This window comes from Mastomys coucha, unplaced genomic scaffold, assembly GCF_008632895.1.
Source record: "Mastomys coucha isolate ucsf_1 unplaced genomic scaffold, UCSF_Mcou_1 pScaffold11, whole genome shotgun sequence".
Lineage (NCBI taxonomy): Eukaryota > Metazoa > Chordata > Mammalia > Rodentia > Muridae > Mastomys > Mastomys coucha.
In genome coordinates, this window is record NW_022196893.1 from 22829500 (window position 1) to 22840231 (window position 10732).

Sequence of the window (10732 nt, forward strand, 5' to 3'; positions counted from 1 at the left end):
TGGGTCCTTCCCACACTGCTCTGGGTGTCGCTGCTCACGTGGGTCCTTCCCACACTGCTCTGGGTGTCACTGCTCATGTGAGTCCTTCCCACACTGCTCTGGGTGTCGCTGCTCACGTGGGTCCTTCCCACACTGCTCTGGGTGTCGCTGCTCACGTGGGTCCTTCCCACACTGCTCCGTGAGTCATTGCTTTCGCGGGTCCTTCCCAGACCCTCATGTGTTGTGTGTGCTCTGTCTAGGTGGACCCCACAACTTACTACAATGCATGTATTGAAGAAGCCTGTTCATGTGACATGGAGGGCAAGTACCTTGGCTTCTGTACTGCCGTGGCAATGTATGCAGAGGCGTGCAATGCAGCTGGAGTCTGTGTCTCATGGAGAAAGCCAAACCTCTGCCGTAAGTGAATTTTGGTTTTCTAAAAGTTGTAGTTAGACACGGCTGTTTTCATAAATGACTGCTCTTCCTCTCAGATTTCCTATCAAATACATATTTTCAAATCTAGAGAATGTTGAAAACTCCCTATCATATGTGTTCATGATGGTGAAAATACCCAACAGAAATAACACAAGCTATAAACATTTTGTGTTCAACTTCAGTTAGAAAAAAATCCTTTCATTCATAGAGGAAATATATGGAAAACACATCCCTGCCCCTGATGAATGATGAGTTTGAGTTTTCATGTGTCCTAGGCATGAGCTTCATATACTACTTGTGGTTGAAATCTCCACATATATTTCCTTGACACACCACCTTATTGAAAATGAACTTGAATATGAAATGAATCTCTATACAAAAAGTTGCATAATTATAATAGAAATCAATCAGCCCTTTGTCATGTAAGCAAGGCATGATGGGAGATGTTTTAAATAAATAAGAAGCATTGACAAGATAAACATTGAATTCCACTTACAAGGTTTAGAAGGTTTCAACTTCTTTAATTACCTTACTTGAAAAATATTACATCTCAAAAGCTTAATTTTCTCAGAATCTTAGTGAAACAGGGTATTCACTGAAGCCCAGGCTCCTCCAGAACTCTGTATGTAGACAGGCTGGCCTTGGTCTTGTAGCAATTCTCCTGCAGAAGCTTCTTCAGTGATTGGATTATAGGAGTGAGCCGCTTGCATGCCTATCAGTTTTTTCTCCCACAAAGGGATTGTCTAAGGCTGTCAAAATACACAAATATTTACACTATGATTTGTAATAGTAGCAAAATTACTGTTATGAAGTAGCAATGAAATAATCTTAGGGTTGAGGGTCACCACACCATGAGGAACTGTATTAAAGGGTCGCAGTAGGAGGAAGGTTGAGAACCACTGATCCAGACGATAGCTTAAAACATCTCCAAATGAGCTGTAAGAGGAAATAGAGCTCACCAAGTCTGTGAGCAGCCCCGACGTGCGTGCTGTATTGGGCTATGTGGCAGTTCAGATAAATTCGAAGGCACTTGGTGAGGTAAATGACACGTATTTAGCCTGTCACTGGTGCCATCTAGGACTCTTAAGAAAAAGAAGTGAGAGAGGAGAGGGGAGAGGGACTGTGTGTGGAGGGAAGGGGTGGCACGAAGGGATGGGACAGCAGCTGGGATGTAAAGTGAATAAGTAAATTAACAGACAAAAAAATAAACATGAATCAAATCTATTTTTGGAACCCGAAAGGTGGGAACTACCATACTAGGAATGAAAGTAATTTGTTGCAATTCATTCACAGCGGTGTACTGCGACTACTACAATGCCCCCGGGGAGTGCAGCTGGCACTATGAACCTTGTGGTACAGTGACAGCCAAAACGTGCAAAGATCAGGTCATTGGCCAGAAGTTTTCTTCACTTTTAGAAGGTGAGGTGGGGCATATTTGAAGAGGCAGGAAAATGGCGCCGCTTTTAAAACTAACGACTATTAGTTTCCCTCAATTTGCTGTCTGAGGTCTATAATTGTTCGAAGTAATTTTTATTTTAGCAATAGTTCTGTAGAACTTTTTATTTGGATGCAGATGTCCTTTCTGGGGCAGATGTGGCTCTGCTGTCAGCCTTTGTTCGCGTCATGTGGTGACACACATGCATGAGGAAGCAACCTCAGACTGCATCCTGTGAAGGAATTTGAAGTCTGAGGTTATGCCGATCATTGGAATCCCACACTTGAACAGTACTTTGTTCTTAATGTTGTATCTCTTAAAGAGAAAAACAGGATGAAAAAGTGACACAAATTTCCTAAGGCCTCCTATGTGTCAAACCTAGGCACTGGGACTTTTAGTATGACAATGGTGTCTTCTCTCTCTTGGAAAAATATACATTTGGAAATGTCATCCACAGTCAAGGGACATAGCTAACCAAAGCCCACTTTGTCTTTACATGCCTATCAGTAAAGGAGCAAATCACTCAGGAAGAACTTATGCTTGAATATATTTAAATATACTCATATTTAAAGATATGAATATGCTTGAATATATTTAAAACAAGAATATGCTTGAGAAGAAAACTTGAAATTGACTATAGCTATTACATTATATAAATTTATAAGTGAGCTTAATGGTACTTGACTATAGCTATTACATTTTATAAGTGATCTCGATGGTACCTCAGTCCTACCTCCCTCCCATCCGTGGGAGCTATGTCTTGCTATGCTCCACCTCAGCTCACAGAATCATCGCAGTAACTTCAGAAACGTACGATGAAGCTCGACGGGTTTCAGTGACTGAAGGGGAACTGTGGGTTATTGTTCCTTGCAGGCTGCTATGCCAAGTGTCCAGAAAGTGCGCCCTATCTGGATGAGAACACTATGAAATGTGTCCAGTTATCGGAGTGTAGCTGTTTCTACAACGATGTCATACCAGCAGGGGGCACTGTTGTGGATGACTGTGGAAGAACATGGTAAGCTCTGTGCTACTTTGAGCAGGTCTTTGACTTTGTATGTAGAAAAAAAAAAAAATCACAACCACTGAATGGTTTGCCAAAAAAGAAATCTTTGCATCTTATGAGAAGACAGCAGAAAAAGTCGTTATGTAGTTTGGGGGAAAGACTATAATTCTAGAGATACAGATCATACTTGCAGGCTTTTGATGAGACTGTACTAAGGAAACACGCTTACTACTTAATGAAACTGAGGTCGGCACTCGAAAACCTAACTTAGCTGCTTGACCGTATGTTCTGTAGACTCTGCAGTGAAATGCGCAGGCAGGCATAGCAGCCTGACAAGCACACAAGCCACTGAGCACAGTGTGTTCCACCGGAGGCGATTAACGCTCAATTCATTGTCCTAACTTTGCGAAAGCCTGACACCAAGGATCCAGACTCACTCTTTTCTTTTCCAACTTAACTTTCAGCTCCTGTTCTGCCGGTGAACTGGAATGCAGCGGTGAGTGGGGACTTGTTTTACTTCAGCTCATTTAGGAAATGTGAGATATGGGGTCATGGGTTCCTTTGTCGATCATCCACAAAACAGAAGCGCACAGCCACACTTTTGACTGCCTGCGATCTGGGGCTGGCACGGTTCCAGCCTCTGTGTGTGTGTGTGTGTGTGTGTGTGTGTGTGTGTGTGCGCGCGCGCGCATGTTGATAGAGAATCACTCTTCAAAGCCAGGGCTGCAAGGACATTTCAAGTAACTTTCAGTGGTGGCTAATACTTGTGAATATTTTCCCTCCTGTATGCATGTCCAGACATTTGTACATTTAGGGAATTAAGAGGTTGAAGAGGTATCAGACAAGACAGTTTAATGAAGGGATGGAGCAGAAACATCATAGAAAGAATAAAAGTGTTTAGGGACTCTTGAGAAAAACATACATTACAGACGAGTCCTGAGTTTAGGATGCTCAGTAATACAGTGCTTGTGCTACCAAGACAGGGAAAGCCTTAGGCTCAGCCCCCAGAACTTCAATAAAGCAAAGAGAAAACCTCAAAGCATTTCAAAAGAACTCACAAACTATCTCTACTTCCCTACTTCGTGTTAAGAACAGTAGGATATAAAAACAAGACATGGCTTTTACATGACTTAAGATGTAGCGTTCTGTCAATATTTTCAATTCCTGCCAATAATGGTCGTCTGTATTCATTTCAGAAACACCTGTAAATTCAACAACAACAGGTAAGGTTACAATTCCCCTTCAAATGTGAGCCTGATGTTTGTGTCAATAACCCCATATTTATAGTTTAATTCAACATTGCCAGTAAAAATATGTTGGCAAACCAGCTGATATCAATGTAAACTAAAATTGTTTCCAGAAAGTACCAGAATATCATCTCATCATATTTCCACAAATTAAGTCAGAAAAGTAATTACAACTTGCTATAAATATTCCATGCCACTTAGTTAAATATCATCAACATGAGTTTGACATTTTTAGGTGATAATTCAATAAGTGGTAAATGAAGTATGTGGTATCTTAATGATATAAATATTTGAAAATTATAATCACACTTAGAGATGTTTTGAAAATGGAATTAGTTCACTCCCTAGTCTTAAATCATGATTTTATGTTATTCGGTAGAGGTGTTTAATTAATGTACATGTAAGAGAATTTCTTGGGCAAATTACCTTAACTTAATTTTAAGACATTGAGTTTACTGGCAGTTTGCACACACTTGCGGTTGCTACAGCACACTCCTCCCTTGTGTGGCTTAGAAGGGATTTTATTCCCTGTTGACTACTGTTTGGAGGTCACAACAACCAATAGGTTGGGGACCCTCGACTCTGGTGATGAAGTTTTAGAACGCCTTGTCCAAGGGCTGTTGACACTACAGACTCTGATGCCTACTTTAGTGAGGCTTAGTTCTCACATCAGATTTCTGAACTGTATTTCTTGGTCACTATTTAGTCTTTATAAAGTTCCAGGAGATTCAGGTAGCTAAGAATGACAGAAAATAATCCGTTTTTATTTTTGTGGACATGTACTATGTAGTACCATTTATACGGATTTATATATGACAGTGGTTTGTCACTTCGACAGATCATTTTATGATGTTTAATTTTAGTGGAAGGCAAGATGTGTCTTGAATGAAATTTCCTAGCAAAGATTTCTCAACTAACCTGTTTTCCTAAATCCTATGTCCCTGCACAGTTTCTACAGCCACCACTACTTCCATATTAAGCACATCAGCAGGTAAATAAAAATAAAATGTTCTATATTATTTTTAGTTTGCACACTGATGGTAGAGAGAATGTACAGTTCAGGCATGTGAGTTTTGTGTCCAATCTGTTAGTCTTCACTTACTCATTTCCTAAATGTTTATGGTAAGAAGCAGGGTTTCCATCTGGTTGAACTGAGGATGAAGAGCACTGTCCTACAGTCATCTCTCCCGAATGAACACCTTGCATGTTGTTGGCTTGGAGGCAGCAACTATGCTAGTAAACTGTTAAAATTTTCACCCAGGCCCCATGAGTTAGTTTTAAGCCACGATGAGTGGATTACAAAAATATGTGGAAATGTGTAAAAGTCTGACCAGTGAGCCCGACAGATGCAGTTTAACACTTTATATACATTTTTTGGAGCTCGTATCTAGATAAATACTGTCTAAGCTTCTCTAGCTATGCAATTTTAACCTACATTTCCAAAACATTTGTCTCTTCTGCATAGCAGTGACAACGGGGGCCAGCAGCTCGACCTCAGGTAAGTTGCTGACAGTGGGCATTTCAGACCCATCCATCTTGCCTCCCAAGGCCTGTGCCTTTGCAAACGATAGTATGTGAGGAAGTGCATACGTTTCTGTCTTTGAAAAAAAAAAGTGTTAGAAAAATTCTTTATGTTCAAGAAAAAAATATCACACACAATGTTTTCTGACTTTTGTTTGTAATTTCTAATCTTTAAAATGCTGTTCATTAAAACCTAGGGTAACTTATATATACTATAAACATTGGTTTGACTGTATATTTAAACTACTGAGGTCTAAATTCTCTAATGTAGTGTTCCTAGTTTAGCAACCATAAGTCACTGAGTAGTCTTCAGCACCTTAGACAAATGAAAATATGAGAAAACCTTGTGGAGAAAAAGTGGCTAACCAGTGCATCACTATGACTTTACACCTTTATGCACATGCACACATGCACACACACACACACACACACACACACACATGCATGTGATCACACACACAAGCACACACATGCAAACACACCAGTACACACACACACACACACACACACACACACACACACACACACACACGATTAAGAAAATCATATACTGTTTCTGAAACACTTCTTTTCCTAAGATCAGGGCCTCCTTGGACCCACCTCCTGGACTTTACTTTCTTCTGTGAATTATTCTTGAAGTTATTTGCCCTGGTTTTCTATTCTAGTATTCACAACCACATCTAGGGTTGAGCTATGCAATGGTGTCTGGAAAATATTTTAATGTTGAATGGTAACTTTAGTGGGTTGCAAATTTTAACTGTAACTTTTTTGTATTTTAAAAAAGAAAATTAGTAATTCAGCTTCTTCATTTTGGCATAGAGTTTCCAGTAATGATTGGATGGATGGATGGTCTGAATATTATTTGAGCTAATAAATCCTTAAACTTGTGTGTTTTATTTACTAAAGATAATCTTTCTTCTATAGGATAAAAATATATAAAACCAAGGTGATTTATAGATTATAAAATATAATATGGAATTATGAATATAATTTAAAACATTTTATAATGCTTAGTGTTATTTATTTGATAGTCTGGGTGAGGAATGATAATAGCAGTTACATGTATCACAATATTAGCTCTCAGGCCTGTAAGATAGCTTGAGTATAAGAGGGACTTGCCACCAAGCTTGAGGATCTCAGGCTGATCCCTGGCATCCTTGTGGTGGAAGGAAAGAGCCAGGTACTACAGGTTGTCCCCGTCTGCCATAAGTGTGATGTATGGCGTGTAACCCAAAAAGTAAACACAAAGTTAAAAGTGACTGTGGCATTATTGAAAGTAGAGCTGTGTAGCTAATTCTTTCAAACTTCGTTTTCTGTTGGATTCGCATCAGGAGCACCCAGACATAAACATCTTAGGAAGACTAGTTCATTTCAAGATGATTTTTGGCATTCTGCTCTCATAAATTTATGCTTCCAAGCCAGTTGCAATTTCAGGCGGTGTGCTTTCTGCATGGTTTTATGTAAGTGCAGAATATTAATTTCTACTCAGCATTTCCTGGGCCTGGAGCAGGGAACCACATGTTTAACACTCAGCTTAACTTAGTTTTTAAGATGAGCAGCCTGCTTCAAACCCAGTGTTCAATTTTGGTTAATTGTCTAGGAAAGCTCTGAGTTGTGTAAACATATGAATTACAGTTTCCAGGAGTGCTTTTGTCCCAGAGGTGTGTCAGGGAGCTGGGCAGTCAGGGTAATTGCTGACACGGGTACAGAGTAGCTGTGCATACAGCTTTAAGCTCTGAGGAGTAGTGAAATACTTCAAATGTAAAGGTATCAAGATATAAAGTTTATTTGTTCTCATAAAACATATATATATATGTTATGTATACACATGTGTGTATATATGTATGTGTATGAATAAATGTGTATATACATGTGTAAACAGGTATGTATAGGTATATTTCCATATAAGCACATATTTGTGCATATACATAATTATTTGGCTCTATATGCATACATATTAAAATATATACATTTGGGGATATATATGTATTACTCTATATTGTCTATTCTAGAGAAAATATATTAAAAAGTATATATAGAATGTATATATCAATATTTATATTATATTATAAATTTCTCTCTCTATATATATCTATTTCTATTTATTCTGTCTATACAGTAACTTCTATCTTTGAAAGGCTAAAAGTACCGGAGAGATGGATGACATGCCATTTCATTGAAAGTATAATTTCAAGAGGAAAAATATGACAATAGCTATAGGATTTTCCTTTTCTACTCAAGCACATTTGCTTTTCTATATTGTATCTGAAGAATAAACACATTTGATACAGAAAGTGCATGAGCTAGAATCATTCATTTCTCACTCTTTGTGAGTGAGCAGCACAAAGAGGATGAAGGCTGAAGAGTTCCAAGCAAAGAATGACGAACTAGAATTTGTTCAAACACTAGTTGTGATGCCTCTGTGTGAGGATGGAGAGATGGATATTGAAAAGCCTAAAACAATTAATGAAGTGAAAACATAAAACTGAAACAGAGTTTCTGATTTCAGACTAGAATTTAAGTTAACTTATTAAGGTAATATTAAATTGGTTTAATATATAATAATATAATTGAAGTGAAAAGATCAAATGAAAGATATAACCAAAAATAAAAGAATGAAAGTTCAAAATTCTGGATAAGAGAAGCCATAAAACAGCATTTAAAAGTAAGGCTCTTTACTATTAAAGTAATAACACAAATCAACTAATACTTACAATTAAGCAATGAAGATATAGACGAACAAAAGCAAAAAAAAAAAAAAAAAACCAAACCAAATTATAGAAATGATAAAACCAGTTGGCAGAAAACAAGCAATGGGAATAAATTATGAATTTATACAGATTAATTTAAAGAAGAGAAGAACAGAAAGTTAGACTAAGGATTGCTACAGAGGACAATAAAAGAGCTAATGCACATCTGTTTTCTCAGGATCTGTGGAAAGCCCAGTTCCTTCAAGCACCTCAGGCGATGCAGCATCCAGGGCTACAACAGCAGACACCACCAGGACAACCTCTAATGGAAACTCAGCTTCTGCCTCCACAGTTGGAATAGGAGGCAGCCCAACAAGCTCTAGTACAAGCCCAGGTCCTGCTGTTTCCACCTCTGGGGGACAGAGTAGCAAAACATTGCCAGCTAGAACCTCTGCTCCTGCTGCCACCTCCACAGCTGGCACAAGTGGCCTGAATGCACTCTCCAATGCAACTTCAGCTCCTGTCTCCACATCTGGACCGCCTGGAAGTACCCCATCAGAATCTGCTAGCCCCTCAACCAATGCAGCCTCCACTGCTGTGAGTGAAGGCACCAGCAAGGCAGTCTCGAATGAAACCTCAGCTCCTGCCTCCACAGCTGCCACTACAAGACCTGCCACCACTGTGGGCCCTGCTGCAAGCTCAACTGCTGATGTCTTTATAGCTGAAAGAGATGGTACCACGTCAGGCCCAGGTGTGACCCCTGCTCTTGCTAGTTCCACAACTGGGGGAGCTGGAACCACCACCCCAGTAGGTTCTGCTGGGACCACTGCTCCTGCTGCCTCCTCCACAACTCCCAGAGAAGGCACCAGCTCAGCTGCTTCAAGTGGAACTTCTCCTCCTCCCTCCACAACTGGAGTAGCAGGCAGCCCCACAGGCTCTAGTGCAAGTCCTGGCCCTGCTGTTTCCACCTCTTGGAGACCTGGAAGCACAGAGGGAACTGCTAGAAGTTCCACGCCTGCTGCGTCCACGGCTGAGTCAAGTGGGCTTAGAGGAGTCTCTAATGCGACTTCAGCTCTTGTCTCCACAGCAGGAGAGCCTGTTAGGACCCCAACAGAACCACCTAGCAACTCACTCAATGCAGCCTCCTCTACTGAGAGAGCAGGTAACACTACTGCAGCCTCCAATGAACCCTCAGCTCCTTCCTTCACAGTTGCACCTACAACCCCTGCCACCACAGTAGGCCCTGTTGCAAGCTCAAGCTCAGCTCCAGGTACCTCCAAATCTGAGACAGGTGGAACCACCTCAGGCCCAGCTGTGACCCCAGCTGTTGCTAGTTCCACATCTGGGGGAGCTAGAACCACCACCCCAGTAGGTTTTGCTGGGACCACTGCTCCTGGTGCCTCCTCCACAACTCTCAGAGAAGGCACCAGCGCAGCTGCCTCGAGTGGTACTTCTCCTCCTCCGTCCACATCTGGAGTAGCAGGCAGCCCAACAGGCTCTAGTGCAAGTCCTGGCCCTGCTGTTTCCACCTCTGGGGGACCTGGAAGAACAGAGGGAACTACTAGAAGTTCCATGCCTGCTGCGTCCACGGCTGGGTCTAGTGGGCTTAGAGGAGTCTCTAATGCGACCTCAGCTCCAGTCTCCACAGCTGGACAGCCTGTTAAGATCCCAGCAGAGCATGCTAGCACCTCACCCAATGCAGCCTCCACTACTGAGAAAGCAGGTACCACTAGGGCAGCCTCTAATGAAAGCTCACTTCCTGCTTCTACAGCTGCATCTACAACACCTTCCACAACGTTAGGACCAGCTGCAAGCTCAAGCTCGGCTCCAGGTATCTCCAAATCTGAGACAGCTGGAACCACATCAGGCCCAGCTGTGACCCCAGCTTCTATTAGCTCAACATCTCGGAGAGCTGAGACCACCACCACATTGGCTTCTGCTGGAACCTCCTCTGCTAATGCCTCCTCCACAGCTGTAAGTGAAGGCACCACCACAGCTGCCTCGAATGCACCTTCAACTTCTGCTTCCACATCTGCAAGAGCAGGCAGCTCACCAAGTTCTAGTGCAAGTCCAGGTCCTGCTGTCTCCACCTCTGGGGGACAGGGTAGCACAACATTGCAAGCTAGAAGCTCTGTTCCTGCTGCCACCTCCACAGATGGCACAAGTGGCCTGAATGCACTCTCCAATGCAACTTCAGCTCCTGTCTCCACATCTGGACAGCCTGGAAGTACACCATCAGAATCTGCTAGCCCCTCAACAAATGCACCCTCCACTGATGTGAGTGAAGGCACCAGCAGGGCAGGCTCGAATGAAACCTCAGCTCCTGCCTCCACAGCTGCCACTACAAGACCTGTCACCACTGTGGGCCCTGCTGCAAGCTTAATTCCTGATGTCTTGATAGCTGAAAGAGATGGTACCACGT

At 41.7% G+C, this 10732-nt stretch overlaps 1 protein-coding gene across 1 annotated transcript in view; it reads left to right on the forward strand.

The window, feature by feature from the left end:
• Muc19 (mucin 19, oligomeric) overlaps nt 1-10732 on the forward strand; it is a 77364-nt gene that overhangs the window by 30430 nt on the left and 36202 nt on the right. The window contains 8 exon segments of the mRNA XM_031359571.1: nt 240-396; nt 1708-1833; nt 2723-2864; nt 3317-3348; nt 4049-4075; nt 5049-5090; nt 5565-5597; nt 8549-10730. Coding sequence (XP_031215431.1) covers nt 240-396; nt 1708-1833; nt 2723-2864; nt 3317-3348; nt 4049-4075; nt 5049-5090; nt 5565-5597; nt 8549-10730 — 2741 coding nt within the window.